We start from the raw sequence: 17249 nt of genomic DNA, 5'->3' as shown, positions 1-17249 counted from the left end.
TGAAACTCTTTATAAATAACTTTAATAAATAGTTCTCTACATGATGTCAGTTTTACAATTTGGAACTTAGAGATCAAGTGGTTCTATGATCAGTGTATACTTTGTATGTACCCTTCTTTCAACCCACACCCCTTCAAAACTTTGCACACACATCAAACTCCTTATTTATCTTTATATCCTTTCAATGCCTAGTACAGTGCTCAACATATCTACAGTATGAATATATTACATCAAGATGTTAAAGAATGCATCTCTGGGATAAAATGTGACTGTCCTCTATTTATTATATTTAATTAATCACCATAATACAGGGATTCTTTAAATTACAAAGGACAGAATGATTAAAACAGTAACTTTCAAACTTTTCCGCAGAAATCTTTAAGTAAAATCTTGTTTTGAATCCCAATATATAAAAGACAAAAACAGAGCCATTCAAGTGGAGGGACTAAAGCTGATTTGTCCACTCAGCCTTCTTCCTTGACTCTCATAGGCTGCTGTGCAGTTTGGAAACTACAATTCAATACATTCAACTGACCCCATATGCTATGTCAGAGCTAGAAGAGAAAGCAAAAACACATTCAATCTAACATTTATTTATTTAGCTTTTGTTTCCTGCAACTATAAATTACAATCACTAGTACACCTGTAATTCTTTATAGTGTGCTCAACTAAAGAATAAGCAAACACAGCATAGGTCAGTTTAAAAGAAATCACAGTACTTCTTAGTGTAATTTGCAAAAGAGGGAAAAAGTCTTGGGCCCACTCCTTGGAAATAAATATCAAGTAACAACAAAAATATTCAGCCATTTTCCAGATATTCAGGGAGGTTCATGCATGGTCCCAGGTAGAGCATCAGAGTTCCTCTTTGAAATATCCCAGCTTTGCCAATGACATCTCTTTTCTCAACTGCATAACTTCCCAAAACATCTGATCAACTATACAAACAGAAAAGAGAGACACATGAATCACAAAGTACCATCGTAAGTATTTTTAATCTGTTTCACTGAACATTGAAGATTAACTGAAACGCCAACTGGCATTTCCTAATGACATGCCTAATACCTAGAATTCTATCGCTATTTCACACCAACTTTTTCATATTCTTGTAAGTATCCCAGTTTTATCAATAAAGAAGGAATATTCACCAATTTGCCACAACTACTTGTTAGATACATCAATGACTATCACTTTAGCCAAACAGAAGGTAGACATTTCAGTGTCCCGAGTAAATGCTGTTGCCATCATAAGTAATTACACTCAATGCTCAATTATGCAAGAGTTATTATTTAACTTCTGGGTCTTCGTGCTCTAGTTTGCTGTATCTTGGCCATTTCACTCTTCATTAACACGAAAAGAGAGTGAAAAGGACAACAAGAAACAGTCCGGAGAACTCAGTAACATTCCTTGTGCCTAATAACAGGGAAAGTTTTGTATATGGCTCAAATTAGAAATAAAAATAAATGTAGAGGATGAACTGTAAATTTCAATTATCTCTACTTTTGTGAGCCCCCTCTGTAAGTAGAAAAAAGATGGCTCTATATTTCATACAATAAAAGGTCTACATCTGACATATAATCAGATTAGACTGATTTAGATCAGTGGTTCTCAACCAGGGGAGATTTTGTCCCCAAGGGTTCACTTGGCGATGTCTGGGTACACGTTTCATTACTGGCATCTAGTGAGTAAAGCCCAGGGATGCTGTCAAGCATCTCACAATGCACAAGATAGGCCCCCACAACAAAGAATGACCCAGCTCAAAACGTTAACAGTACCAACGTTGAGAAACCTTGCTTTAGATTTACCTGCCCTAAATTCTTTTGGCACAGGCACAGGTAACAACAGGTGTTAACATTAATAATATTTATTTACTACAAACCCACATAGTATATTATGTGTATCAAATACTGTCAAGTGGAAGAGTGATGGAAACCAGGGAAGAAATCACTTTTATCACCATCATTTCCCCAATACTCATGACACTATCTTCCTATTTTCATAAATTATCTTTCAGCCTTCCCTATGGAAACTTATTATTTTAATAAGGAGGAAAAATATGCTTGGCACATTAACATAACATAAATCATGTTTTCCAGCCTAAGTTATATTATCCACCAACAGGATTCAAAAAAAGACAATTTTATTAGTCATAAAAGGTATTGTACAGTTTAAAGACTACTTGTATGCTACACAGCTTTTTGAAATTCCACATTAATTAAAGACAGGTTTCACCTTTATTCTTTTAGGTAATAAAATATAATTATATGGGCTTCTACATTAATATGACTGTTTGTAACATACCAGAGCTTGAGAAATGCTAAACTTAAGTTTTTATGGGCATGACTAATTTTTCCACAGAATTAAGCTTCACTGATTTACATGATTGAAAGACAGTGGTTTTTAAGTATAAGAATATTTTCAAAAATATATATAATAAAGAAAATTTTCCACAACTTCAAATACAAAACTGGTATGGACTTGTCCCTAGCCCAGTATCAGTTATTTCTGTTTTGAAACAATCATGTGTCCTCAGGAAGCACTGCTTTAAAGCTGTCCGGCCATAGTCCTGGTGTTTAAGACATTCGGCTATAATAGCCAAGATTTGGAAACAACCTAAGTGACCATCAACGGATGAATGGATAAAGAAGAGGAGGTACATATATACAATGGAGTATTACTCAGCCATAAAAAAGAATGAAATCCTGCCATCTGCAACAACATGGATGGACCTAGAGAGTATTATGCTAAGTGAAATAAGTCAGGCAGAGAAAGACAAAATACCATATTTCACTTATATGTGGAATCTAAGAAACCAAATAAACAAGCAAAACAAAAACAAACTCGCAGATACAGAGAACATTTTCATGGCTGCCAGATAGGTGAAAAAGAGGAAGGGATTAAGAAGTACAAGTTGGTAGTTGCAAAACAGTCATGGAGATGTAAAGTACACATAGGGAATATAGTCAATAATATTGTAATAACTATATATAGTGTCAGGTGGGTGCTAGACTTACGGGGTAATCACTTTGTGGGTTTTATAAATGGCTAATCACTATGTTGTATGCCTGAAACTAACATAACACTATGTGTCAACTGTAATTGAAAAATAAAAAATTACTAAAAAAAGATATCTGGCTATAAACACATCAGTAATCACGAAAAACTATATTAAAAAAATATTAAAACACTTGCATGAGGTTGGCTCTCCTGGATATATCATGTGCATGTTTCCGCTAATTTAGAATATAGTAATCTGTATTCCATTCAGAATTACCCTCATGACTACTTTATTAATTCACACGTGAAAGTAGAAAATACAGAAAAAAAATGTTAGCTCCTCGTGGTTTCCACCAGTTAAAATAAATCTGACCATGTTTAGAGCTCGCTCATTTGTATCTTTCAAGGAGTAAATTCAATGAGCTTTGCACTCCCTTTACACTTCCTATCTGGTTTACTTCTTAAGAGTTAAAACTCATTCTGCTTAAAACTCAAAATTAGAGTAAAATGAGGCAAACATAAGGATTAAACACAATATGCTTTAAAAGAAACATTTGTTCTCAAATTCTCTACACACTTTATTAGAACTATTAAGAGACTCGATATAAATACACCAATAATAAAGTTTATTTGAGCATTACTACTATGACCTATACTTTTTACTGAAATTTTATGTAAATGTTTTGTAACAAATTAGAAACACTCACCATCCTGCTGTTTCACAAGTCCCTGCTGAATATATCGAATGTATGTAAAAAAGTTACATACAGAAGTGATCTAGGCCAAAAGAAAAAAAAAAGTCATAAAATATCAAATGTCTCATATAAAAAAGTGAGCTTTATTAAAATTCATGGTTAAGTTACTTACCCTGTACCTACAAAAAGGAGAAATATAATAATAGTTGCTTGAGTCCCCTAATTTAATTCTGTGTTTACAGGACTTACTCTGGCCAGTGAGAGCACATTTTCTGTAAAATAATAACACATTTTAGTTTTTTTTAAATTAAAAGCATTTTGCCCCTACCTTCTGTGCAAGCTGTATATTCATTAAGAACAAATATTTGAGAACCTACTAAGTACCTAGCACTGTTCTAGATGCTGGGCTATCATGATGAAAACGACCAAGTCCGCCCCCATTTTGGGATTTACATTCTAGTATAAGCTTAATAGCATTACATTAACCATGGTTCTAGAAATAGAAACTAAATGTTTTAAATGTATGTCCTATCCTGGAGCAAATTTACAAATGAGTAATCCGATACAGGACAGCTCTCAGCTTTCCATCAGGACTCCAACTTCTTCCTCAGTTGGGAAAAAAACCTAATGATGACTCAAGTCTCAAAACATGCTATTGAAAGCTTGTAGGATAACAGCTCCCAGATTGGGTACTTTCTGGTGTGCTTGGTTGGTTTCTATGCATTTAATGTGGTACCTAAAGCCTGAGTGAGAAATACAAAAGAATGACTCACAAAAATACTGAATATTAACAATTATATAAAGGGTACACTACATTTAGACATACCATCCTGTCTACCTATTTACATACTATAAAGTCTAAAATTTGCCGTCAGGGCTTTCCGGTTGGAATTAGGCTGTAAGCCTCTTGAAGGCAGGGACTGGATGTTACTCATCTTTAAATGCCTGGCACCAAGCAAGTTCCTGGGACACGGCAGATATTCAATGGCTGTTGGTTAAGTGGTGGACCTCCTGTCACTCACTCTACTGCTTAATAGGATGTAGTTTGTCTGTCTATCAGGTTGGACTTGCAGCAGTCCCGCTATCACCCTAGGAAGCTAGGAGCTTGGTTGAATACAACTACCACTCCCTGTATCAATGCAAAATTAGTGTAGCTCTAAGTAAAATAAAGTGGCCAATAGCATTTTATATAACATTATAAATTATAAAGAAAAATACATTAAATGAACAATAAATTTCAGCTATATTTACAAAAAATATACATACGTGCCTCCATATTAAGAAAACATATGGAGAATGTGTATACAACACAGGATAATTCTGAAGGTGGCCATTCCAATCACAAAAGAATGTTTGTCCTTTCAAATAAGTTTTGCCTCACTGTTCCTTTATTAATAAACTCCTTTAATGACCTGTAACAATATTCTAAAAAACACTAAACTACTAGCTTGGGAAGGATAGAAGATAGAGAAATTTAAGGCACAATGTTGACAGTCTTTGGAACCTCCAAAAGTGTAATTTACACAAAAGGAAAAAGTACTACCAAATTGATAAAAAGCAATTTATACCTACCCTTCTGGAAACAAGACTATACCTGTTTGTCTAGCATTTTGCCTAATTTTGAAAGGCTCTGCTAAAGTGGTTTTAAGTACCAATTTTTAAAATAATAAAAAAAGTGTTTAACTTATCTCTTTTTTTAAAGCCGTTTGTAAACTGCCACAGTCAATATATTTTTATTTGCGCTAGGTCTTCTGACCTCCAGTTCCAATGCTTTGTTAGCATGCCACACTACCGCAGTATCTCTTAACAGCTCTTGTCCCAAGATTTTAAATCCCTGCTTGCCATTTTCACGTGGGATGTCAACATGTTTAAATCTAGACCTACCATCTTCTTCCCCACAGCAGCGCCCTTCTTATTAGTTTCCAAAAGTCCTATCATTCTTCCAGTCAGTCATCTCTAACTCCTTTGTCTTTTACCATCCTCCTACCCGAATCTAATCGTCTCTGAAATTTTCTTTAACATTTATCACATTTTTCCTCTTCATGCACTCAACATCCCCTGAACACAGCTTCCTTGTTTCTAAGCTTTCAGTCATATGTATTATTCTTTATCTATCCAAATTCCACCCATGCTTCAAAATCCCAGATCAAATCTCCTCCCTCCAAGAATAGTCCCTGACCACCACCACTGGATTTTTTGTCTTCCTCAAAATTCCCAGAGCACTGTGCCATTCATTTATGGCTTATTTTCATAACCTAGTCCACAGAGCCTTAGCCAGGGCCATATGTCACATTTCATAAAAGAGGGCAATATCTTAAGTTTTTTTCCACACAAAAAATTGGGCTTTTGGCCCCATTCCCACAAGCACAATGTCCTTAAACTATGTAAACTGTTCCCTGACCCTAATCTGTATAATTATTTTACTAAAATACCACATAAATCCACTTTAACTGATATCCTCATTTGTCATATGATATTTGCACATGTATAATATGTGTGATATACATAATGCAAGCACAAATTTAAAATTTTACAATAAAAACTACTATATGCTATATTTAAAATAAGGTAGAACAGGACCTTAAAAGCACGAACTGTTATCATTAATGATCAGGATAAAAATACGTGGGTGTTTGTGCAGGAGGAGAATTTAGGAATGTAAATACCTTCCCCCAAATTCAGAGGCCACTGTGCTACAGGTGTGGCACAGGGCGAGTGTAACAGGACACAATCTAGGTCGCTATGTGGCTCACTGAGCAAATACATGACTAAGTCCCCTTCAAATAGCAACACTGTGTGATCCTGTTGAGAATGTAATGTGCGTAACAGGAAACAGAAAGAATCATACAACTCCCACAACAGGCTATAACACAGACCACAGTGACTCTCAACCAGGCTTTACCTCTTCTGTCTTCACAATGATCCAGACAGGAGTCACTTACTGCTGCTCTCTTGGGCTTTCCAGGCCCCTGTATGAACCTAGTTTTTAACCATCAACTAAGCAGCTTCACCAGAATCTTTCCAAGTCACTTTTTAAACTGCTGCGCCAAAGATTTTAGGGACTGCTGATTCGATTTTAGTCTTTCTTCCTCCTAGGACTGGATGGAAAAAAGCCTGCCCTGATATGAAACATTGCAGTCTTATCTCTAAAAGTTTATAATTGCCAAATATCTCTCACATATGGAAGGCAGAGCTGATTATTTACCAAATGAGAATCCTTTATTATGACAGCATGAAAGGAGAGGACTAATCAGTCTTTTGGTGCCTGTTTACTTGTTTGATAAGACTTGGTCTAATTCACTGTCTTTCCAAACAATTTTTGGTGGTAACCCTCAGGAAGAAATATTTTACACAGAAACCCAGGACACACAGCTATACAAATATGTTTAACAAACGAAAGTTCTGCTTATGACCCACTAAAGTGATTTCATCATCGATTAATGGGCCACGATATGTGGTTAAAAAAAAAAGTTTCTAACACCTGGTCTACCTGGATCCCTAACATATATGTATATTTTTGTAATTAAAAGGGCTCTCCTTTGATTCTAATTTGAAATGCTATGTCCCACACTGTCTGGAGATTTGTGCTTGAGCTGCACAGGGCTCTACACGAAAAACTAACAAGACATTTAACCATGTTTAAAACTAGAAAAACTAAAAATGTGTATTTCACAATAAAAAATAATTTTTAAAAAATCAAATGCATTTCTATATCACAGTAATAAACAAAAATTGGATGTTATAAAAGATGCCATTGACAAAAGCATAAAAATTTTTGATTTAAAAAAAAAACACTAGAAAAATAACAGATAAAAATTTAAAACCTCAGTATCCTCCCACAAGACATGGTTTTGAAACCTACTTTGGTCCTCCACATTCGACTGCAGACGCCTTCACAAATCGAATAGGCTGCAATCCCACTGGCTCAATGCTCAGAGTATTGTTTTCCACAGCCTCCAGGACAGCTGAAGCCAACTTTCAAAAAACAAAAAATATTAGACACTATGCTGGCAGAAAAATATCCAATTTGCATTCTACAGTAAACCTATTTTTAAAATTATTCTTTCCCCAAGTTCCACTAGTTTGGCCTTAGCTAACGAAAAAGAAAGAAACCACATAATATTGCTTTGAACTGTTTTATAATTCAAACATCGTTATGAAAGGCAATTCAGTTATAGCTAAATAACTTTTTTCATTATCTGGAAGAGGATTAAAGGCATTAATTCCAGTCTCTGTTAAACTTTACCCACAATTAACATCCACTGTTAATGCAACTTCAAAATGAATATCCTAATGCTTTATTTTGCTAAATGTATGCAATATTTTTAATACTGACCATTCAAAACACAGCAATATATACTAATTATAGGTTTATATTTTTTGAACTTGTATGTATGAATACAAGAGTGAGTCTACAAAAGAATTAATGGAATTATCAAATATTAAATGCCCAGGTGGAGATGGTAGCAACTGATAAATAACAGATGAAATCAGCAAACTGCTTCAGTCTGGCAAGATTACTAATGCTGAATGGCCTACCTAAAGCCAGGCACAGAACCACAATGAATAACGGATCTTCGTATCAGAAGTGTTTTGCTGCTCATCTTCATTTCCTTTTACAAGTAATGTTATTATTAAATTCTCTAAAGATTTAACGTAAGACCCTTAATTAAGATTAAATCCTTTAGGGGCCTATTAAGTGGCTCAGTTGGTTAAGAGCGCAAGCTCTGAGCAACAGGGTCGCCGGTTCAATTCCCACATGGGCCAGTGAGCTGCATCCAAGCCTAGCTGCCACTGAGCTGCCAACAGGTGGCAGGATGGCTCAGCTGGTGAGGGCACATGCTCCTAACAACAAGGTTGAGAGTTCGACTCCCGCATGGGATGGTGGGCTACACCCACCTGCAACTAAGATTGAACACAGCACCTTGAGCTGAGCAGGCGCGAGCTGCCTATGGGCGGCCGGATGGCGACTGGACTTGGAGCTGAGTTAGCTGCACCCTCCACAACTAAGATTGAAGGACAACAACTTGGCTGTTCCTCTTCCCCAATAAAATCTTTTAAAAATAAAGACTAAATACTTTAAATATTGACAGGATATTTGCAGACAAACCTCCTGTGTGCAAGAAACAACTAAAATTATGACCTTCCAGTTATATAGTGACATATTTTTTAAATGTTTTTGTATCTACTTAATGCACTTCATTTTATCCTCTTAACAATCCTACAGACATAGGCAAGGAAGACATTTTTTCCCCCATTTTGAAGATGAGGAAACTAAATATGATTTTTTATCATGTACAGATAAACCCAACAAACACCGTAGAGGGCAGAGCTTTCCTTACCCTGAACCATGGACTGAGAATCAAGAAAAGTCCTACCCCAAATACATATTTAATCCTTCACTCCAGTGTAACACACACTTCAGTTTCAATGAGCCTCTGCTCAAATAAGGGAAGAAGTTCAATACCTGAATGACAAGAAATTACTACAATCCTAATGTGGAATGGAAAGACTGTAAAACATCACATTTTATAATAACTTATTTATGTAAGATATCCAAATACATAATATGATTTAGTAAAAGGTATAGTAACAACTCTAATGCATTCCAGCTAAAAATTTTTTAAATTACCTCACTTTTTGAGAATGTTAAACATGGGAAGATATCTTCCTGATAGATTTTGTCTAAGAAAGGACACGTTCTGTCCATTGTGGGCTCATCCTTCCAAGATCTGAATTCATTATATAGAGATAAGTCAGCCTGACAAACAAAAAATAAAACATAAAATAACTTTAAAAAAAATACAAACAGAAGATCACTTTATAAGACAAACAATGTAAACATTACTTAAAAAAGAAATACTCATGTAAAATAATAAGTTGAATCATTCTTGATTAGTTGTAATACCTGGTATTCAAATTCCGAAATGATTAACTGCCACTTTTCAATGTATTCACTCTGGTGTTTAATCATGCTATCATTATTCCCCCAAAACTAATGTGGAGTTTCTCTTAAGAAACATGTACATGCACACTGTTCTGAAAATAAAAAATGATGACAAGTCTTTTCTGAAAATAATCAGAAAGTAATGTGGACCCAAGTTAATTAAAATGTTTGAATAAACGGAGACTCACTAAATCGTGAAACCAAAAGTCTGGGGTCAAAAATGACATGAATTAAGGGGGCCAGCCGAGTGGCTCAGTTGGTTAAGAGCTGGCTCAAGAGTTTGAGCTCTGAGCAACAGTGGTTCGATTCCCAGCCCGAGCTGAGCAGCCGCTGAGCTGCCAACAGGTGGCAGGATGACTCAGCTAAAAAAAAAAAAAAAAAAAGGACATGAATTGCTCTGCTCTTATCTGTAGGAATTTCCAAAATGTTTATTGTATAAGCAGCAAGATTAAAAGAAGCATATGTATAAGCCTCCTACACTGACTATCTTAAAATGTAACATTTATTCAGCTATTTTTGGCATATAAACATCCAGGAACTACCTACTGAATGACTAACAATAATCCAGGCTGGCACTTGCCTTCCTAGTCACTCTTCCAGTTGTCCCTCTTTTTCCCTCCTCCCTTTTAACAAGTTTTCCCTAAGTAGTCTTCCCTACAGATTCCCTTGGCCCTGCTCATTACTACCTGTCACCTGCCCTCAGCCACCCTAACAGAGTAATGTTGCATTTCTAAGCCGCTCCTGTCCAGAAGCACTGGGTCCACTAGAAATGATGCACTGACTACAGCTATGGCCTCCAGCACAACTGAACCTTACACGGATGCATAGGGCATCTATATGAGAGTAACACCCAACCTTTCCTACAGGCTTTAAGGTGTATAATGGCAATCTCAATGTAAATTTTTCTCATCCCAATCCATAAATTCCTTGAATCAAAGCTAAGAGCAAAAGGATAAAAGTATTAGCAGATAAGTAATATTTATTTTCAAATTAATTTTCTTTGTCAAATTTACCCTTCAATGGACAGAAACCCCAAAGCAGGTAAGTGGTGTTCTAAGGTAAGGTTCTAGTTTAAAGGCAATAATTTAAACTACTGATATTAAAAACTGACTGTGCCGGGAACTATGGTAAGCACTTCACAAACAGTTAATCCTCACAGCTACGCAAGACAGACAGTATGATCTTCATTTTATAGATAAGGAAGCCGAGGAATAGAGAAATTAAGTTACCCAACGTTAAGAGCAAGAAACCAGGAAAAGTTCAAATTCACATCTAAGTGACTGGACCTCAAAGCCTTGCATAATGCATGTGGGTGTACATGCATGCACATATGTTTTAAATGTTGCAAATGTCATGACTGAATGCCTTCATCGTATTTTCTACAGAAACGTGAATATGTTTCATTTTCTTTTGGACTGTTGTATTTTTTACTAAGACTTACACAGGTCGAATTTATGTGTTTCTTTTGTCTAATAAAACTTTTTGACAAGTTTTTCACAAAACATTAGAATATAGGATGTATCTGGAAATCAAAAAGTTATTATTGTGAAGGTATATACTGCCTATTCATATTTTAAGGGATTTTGTGAACTAAAAACAAAACTTTAAAATGTTCCATGAGAAAACATTTAAATTTTGTTACTGTAAACAATAAGAAAAAGGGTACATAATTACACACACTGAGAAACCATAGCAAAAATACAAGTTGTACCAAGCAATTAAAAATGTTAAATTTGAAGAAATTAAAGTTATGACTTAAAAAAAGTTTCTTAAATATTTAACAGAAACCAATGTGCTTTTTAGATTTTGTTACATTCAGATTTGACAAACTACTGAACTTTTCTGTCACTGACATCTTTTGATAATAACTAAAGAAAATGTAATTCAATTAAAACAGGTAACAACCTTGTATTTTTTGTTGCTTAATTATCTGAATTAACTCTAGGACTACCTTTACTTTTACGCTTTTAACTCTACTTCTCCCAGAATTTAAGTAAAAGTAACACACTGTTCTTCAAGAAAATCGCCTTATTTTTACATATTTCTTACATTCATATTTATTAGAGCAACCTAGCAAGAAATCTTGAATAGCCAGATCCTTAAAGCCACCCACTCTCCTTTATGCAAAGCATGACAATGTGCTCCCTAAATGAAATATCAAGATTAAGAAACTTACCAAGTTTCCAGCAGGTACTCCAAGGTCAGCCAGGTAGAGAATGGAACTGAAGAATCCCTGAAAGCAGCCAGCTCTAGATAAAGCCTACCCCATCTTAATACTGCACATTTTGTACTAAAAATTTTGCTGGCAAAAATCATAACTGACACCTCAGTGAGGAGAATTAGTAAGTATCAACAGAGTCAGAGGGGACAGTCCTTGACGAGTTACCTCTTTGCAGTCTTTTACAATTGGCTGTATCACATTGAGGTCCTGATGACTGCCACTCATAGCACTGCTTGTACTTTTATTTCTTGTATGCCCCCTTTTAAAAGGTGTCTTTCCACCTGGCAGAGGCTCTTGTGTAGGTGATGTTGGAGAACTGGACAATACAAGTGTCTTCAATGCAGCTACTTCAGCTTGAAGTACATCAATCTTGAAAAGAAATCAACATAGTCACATACACTAAATACATTTTATGACAGATGCAGCTTAAGGTTAGCAATTTGGTGAAAAGACTTTCCTTTCAAAGGTGAAATATAAGCTTACTTTGTATTTCCTGTGGAATAATAAAACGAAATTAAAACCAAGCTTTTTTTATGTTTCCATGTGGTTTGGATTCAGTTGCTATTTACAATGTCAAGTGAAATTTTAAAAATTATCAAAATGTCTAACATTTATGTGAATTTTCAAAATCTTCAAAATATAATAGCTTATGATTAGTTGCAGTTCATTCCTAAAATAGTAAAATCTAATAACATGTTGGTAACTTTTTTCAGTGAATTAAGAAAATAAATATTAACTTTAAAATGTGATTATATAATCCTTTTGATAATACATGTGATTCACAAGACTTTGAATCACTGGGTTCTAATATAAATGGATACCAAATGTTCATTATTAATTTTATCTACATTGTAGCTATTTTCTCCTTTATAGTTTCTTATTGTTTCCAAATCTTTACAATCAAAACAAAATCCAATAAGTGTTAAGGTTCCTTTAAGATAGTGATCACTAATTTCTTTACATTTTATACTATTAAAAGCAGTAAAAACTTACTTTTCCTTGTGCTTCTTTCAGCTGTTTTTCTGCTGTTGCCTGTTTGACATTTGCTTCTCTCACCATCTTATGAGCTTCCTGAAAAAGTTAACATTTCAAATTTGGAAACAAAGTATTTAGCATTTATTTTTTAAAATCTTTTGATAAGTGATTGAAACAAAGGCATATTACCAAAATGTAGCCTGAAAGTAAATATTCAATGTCAACTACTGAAATAACAGTTGTCAGCAGACAGGCAAACTATTAGGAATTAGGGATAGGTACCTTCTTTTAGTACCTATTACCACTGAGGCAGGCAAATTGAGTCAATCACTCTAATCCACGATTGAGTAAAGGACTGTGAATGTGATGAAGGAAAATATATGACCCATGTGTCAAACTGAACTTCTATACAGTTAGGTTCTTACAATTTGGTAAAAAAAATAAATAAATAAATAAATTCACATTGTAAGTTACAGCAAAGGCATACATAAGGGAGAAGTAAAAATATTAACATCAATACTGTTTCTTGGAGAACCCTGACTAATCCACCAAGGATGCTAAATGCCTTACAATGTCAACGGTACCCCTATTGAGCAGCACTGCTTGAGTTGAGTAAAAATTTTGGTCCCAATGGCAGGCTGGAGATAAATAGGAGTGCCTGCTAACAAGCAGATGTACCTTCCAACATTCCTCAGATCATCCCTTATCAGACAGATATACAAGGGTTTGACATCTTTGCTGTGGAGCCATATAAAGTTATGCTAAAGCAGCCCCTAAATACTTTGTAAAATCAAAATTTAAATTTACATTTCTTTCCACATATGCTTTTTTAAACAACCTGATACTGGTAGCCCACAGCATCTTTTTCCTTTTCACAGCATTTTAAGTTGCAGACTATATTTCTTCAAAGTTTCATTATTTTCTTAGAGGACTTATAAATTGCATAAAGCTAAGCATATCTTTCTCAAGATTCCCTCAAAAACAATTTTATCAATATATAAAAATCAAGACATTGCTCTTGGCCAAGACGTAAATGGACCAACCTCAAATAGGCTAGCTGTGAGTTCCTCCAATTCCTGTCCAAGTTGATCTCGTACTTTAGAAAGCCTCTCACACTCTTCATCTTTCAACTTCAGTTCCTATGAGAAATTGATCATGTTACTTTGAGTTGCATAATTTGAAGTTACACTCAGCAGACTACATAATCTTTACAAATAAAATTATAAAATTTAATACTATCCCCTCCTAAAAAGTTCACACTGAAAATGTCTATTTAGCACTTGCTAAGTGGAAGACAATCAGGCAAATCTAAAATTATAAATAATTCTACCTCATGTATTAAATGTTCATGTTTCTTTCATAAAAATCCAAAGATTAAATGTGACTGTATATTACATGTGAAAATAAACAATTAAGTGACTTCATTCTTTTTCCCCTTAACTTTTCTCTGAACACATGTATTGCTATCAAGCAAGCAATTTCTTCAATTATGCTTACTCATTTCAATAAGTTTAGTGGATTTTTTCCCATGTTTACTTTTTTTTTCTTTTAAATTGGAGAACTGAGGGAGGGGAAGTGTTGGGAATTGGGGAGGGGGACCAGCCAAGTTGTTCTTCAGTCTTCGTTATGGAGGGCGCCAGTTACACCATCTGGCTGCCTTTCGGCAGCTCATGGCCTCTAAGCTCAAAGTGCTGAGTTCAATCTTAGTTGTGGATGGGCATAGACACCATCCCATGCAGGAGTCGAACCGGCAGCCTTGCTGTTAAGAGCGCACACTCTATCCACTGAGCCATCCAGGTGGCAGCTCAGCTCAAGGTGCCAACTTCAGTCTTAGTTGCGGACGGGCGTAGTCCACCATGGAACAGGCAGTCTTGTTGTTAGGAGCACGTGCTCTCCCAGCTGAGCCATCCTGCCACCTGTTGGCAGCTCAGCGGCAGCTCAGCTCGGCCGCAGCATCACTGGCCCATGTGGGAATCGAACCAGCGGCCCTGTTGCTCAGAGCTCGCACTCTTAACCTAACTATTAACCAATTGAGCCACTCGTCCGGCCCTCCATCTTTACTTTAAAAACTGTGTACTTATTGATAACTTTATGTACCATACTGTAATTACTCTAAAATTTCGATTAGGAGACTATACCATTTTAACACAAACCAGAGGCAAGCGATGCATTTTTGCATTTAAAATTAAGGTTAACAACAAAAAAATCACATCCTACATTTATACATGATTCCACAACAAGTCACAAATAGATGTTAAGAAATTCCTATATTAAGATGTTACAAATATGCAATTTTACATGTTGCCCTAAATTAACCTTTCAAACGTCTAGATTAAAAAAAAAAATCCAAGCTCCTTACATACTGGTCACAATTACACTAATGAAATAATAGGTTAGTTGTGTTACAATTGTGGTGGCAGCATAGTTTTTGAATCCCCAAGGACAATTCCTGGGGGAATATACCAACTGGGATATCAGAGAACCCAGTGACTACATCTTCAATACAACTAGATAAAAGAAAATCCCCTCAAACCTGAGATTATGAGAGACTGTGGCTACATGCATGCTCAACATGTGTGGAAGGGAGCAGCAGGACATGAAAGGACTACAGAGGTGTCCTGCAAAACCTCAAAACCCAAAAAGTCATTACAAACATCCTAAAAGGAAAGAATCCTACCCTTGGTGGAAAATGGGAGAACAAGTCTGAGAACAAACAGGAGAAAAGAGAAAGTTTTTCACAAGCTCCAAGTTGCTGGTGAGTGCAAAAATCTGTCCTGAGACAGCAACCAGTACTGTGAAGCTCTAAACTCTCAGGAATCTCAAAGCATCCCAGCAAAGAAATCGTTCCAGGACAGAGCTTCACACTAATGGAAAAACTTGTAATTTGAAACCAAATTGCAGGATAGGAATAATGGAAATAGAGAGAGAAGGTTCAGATATTAAAGGAGGAAGGTAAGTGGCAAAGTTCCAAAGGAAACAGACTGCAGAAAGTACTGTAAGGAAAAATAAATATCTTATATTAATAAGCCTACAAAGCTCGCAGAAACACTGGGCTAGAGGAGAAAAATCTTCTTGAATGAGGCTTACCTCTGAGATACAGAAGTGGCTACACAGATATACCAATAATAATAGAAGGGGAATCCCTTGAACATAAAGCTGAGAAAGCTATTCTGGTTTATCCTATACTTTCAAAGGAACCTCCTAAAAGTCCAGGGAAATTCAATTCATTTAAACATGGAAAACAAACAAACAAAAATATGTGAAGTTGTCAGAATAAAAAAGTTCAACAAAAGCCAAGTCACCTATAAGGGAAAGAAAATCAGATTGATATTAAACATCAACAGCACTTTATGCTAGAAAACAATGTAGTAACATTTTTAAGATACTCAAGGAGAAAAAAAAATGTGAGATGAAGATACGATATCTAGCCAAAGTATCCTTCAAGTGTAAGGCCAGAGACAGAGAGTTATAAACCTGCAAAACTTCAGAGAATATTTTTCCCATGAGCGTACCTGAGTGATCCAGTGAAAAACGAGTTTCAGATAATCAAGAAAAAACTGAAGAAGATTTAATATTGAAGACTGGGGATGAGAATCAAATATTTAACTACAGAAATACAATTAAAAGACAGGGAGGGATATCAAGAGATGAAAAGACAAACCAAAGGGTGGAAGGAAATATTTTCAAAAGACATAATCCGATAAAGGACTTTATCCAAAATACACAGAGAATTCTTAAAACTCAACAGCAAGAAAACAACCTGATTACAAAATGGGTGAAAGACCTGAATAGACACCTCACCAAAGAAGATACATGGAGGTCAAATAAGCACATGAAAATATGTTCCATATTACATGTCATCAGGGAAACACAAATTGCAACAACAAGCACCACTATATACCTAATTAGAATGGTTAAAAACCAGAACATAGACAACACTAAATGCTGGCGAGGATGGGGAGCAACCAGAACTCTCCTTCATAGCTGGTGAAAACGCAAAATGGGACTTTTGCATTTTGGAAGTACTTTTGCCACTTTGGAAGACAGTCAGCAGTATTTTACAGAACTAAGCATACTCTTACCATATGATCCAGCCATCGCACTCCTTGATAGTAAACCAAAGGAGTTGAAAGCTTATGTCTACAAAAAAACCTACACTCAAATGTTTATACATTACTAATTGCCAAAAATTGGAATCAACCAAAATGTAGGTGAATGGAAAAAAAAATTCAGTAGGTGAATGAATTGTGGTACATCCAGGTGAAGGAATATTACTCAGTGCCAAAAGAAAATAAGCTACCAAGTTACGAAAAGACATGAAGGAAAATGCATTATTACTATGTAAAACAATCCAATATGAAAAGGCTACATACTGTATGATTCCAACTATATGACACTCTGGAAAAATCAAAACTAT

General features: G+C 35.5%; 1 protein-coding gene across 8 annotated transcripts in view; it reads right to left on the bottom strand.

Annotated features, from left to right (window-relative positions):
• Positions 1-266: 266 nt before the first annotated feature.
• The window catches only part of RAB3IP (RAB3A interacting protein), a 36413-nt gene continuing 19430 nt past the window's right edge, over positions 267-17249 (bottom strand). For 6 of the 8 annotated variants that reach the window (XM_019640571.1, XM_019640570.1, XM_019640566.1 and 3 more), the window contains exons 4-12: positions 13876-13971; positions 12851-12928; positions 12023-12226; positions 11813-11869; positions 9322-9450; positions 7552-7664; positions 3862-3961; positions 3702-3771; positions 267-935 (exon numbers count right to left, since the gene is read on the bottom strand). In XM_019640571.1, coding sequence (XP_019496116.1) covers positions 853-935; positions 3702-3771; positions 3862-3961; positions 7552-7664; positions 9322-9450; positions 11813-11869; positions 12023-12226; positions 12851-12928; positions 13876-13971 — 930 coding nt within the window. In that variant the 3' untranslated portion in view covers positions 267-852. The remainder of the gene's footprint in view (positions 936-3701; positions 3772-3861; positions 3962-7551; positions 7665-9321; positions 9451-11812; positions 11870-12022; positions 12227-12850; positions 12929-13875; positions 13972-17249) is intronic. The other 2 variants (XM_019640574.1, XM_019640568.1) reach the window with 1 other exon arrangement.

The sequence above is a fragment of the Hipposideros armiger genome, unplaced genomic scaffold, assembly GCF_001890085.2.
Source record: "Hipposideros armiger isolate ML-2016 unplaced genomic scaffold, ASM189008v1 scaffold_51, whole genome shotgun sequence".
In the NCBI taxonomy this organism is placed as follows: Eukaryota; Metazoa; Chordata; class Mammalia; order Chiroptera; family Hipposideridae; genus Hipposideros; species Hipposideros armiger.
The sequence above is the reverse complement of the archived record's forward strand: the minus strand, read 5'-3'. Positions and strand labels throughout refer to the sequence as shown.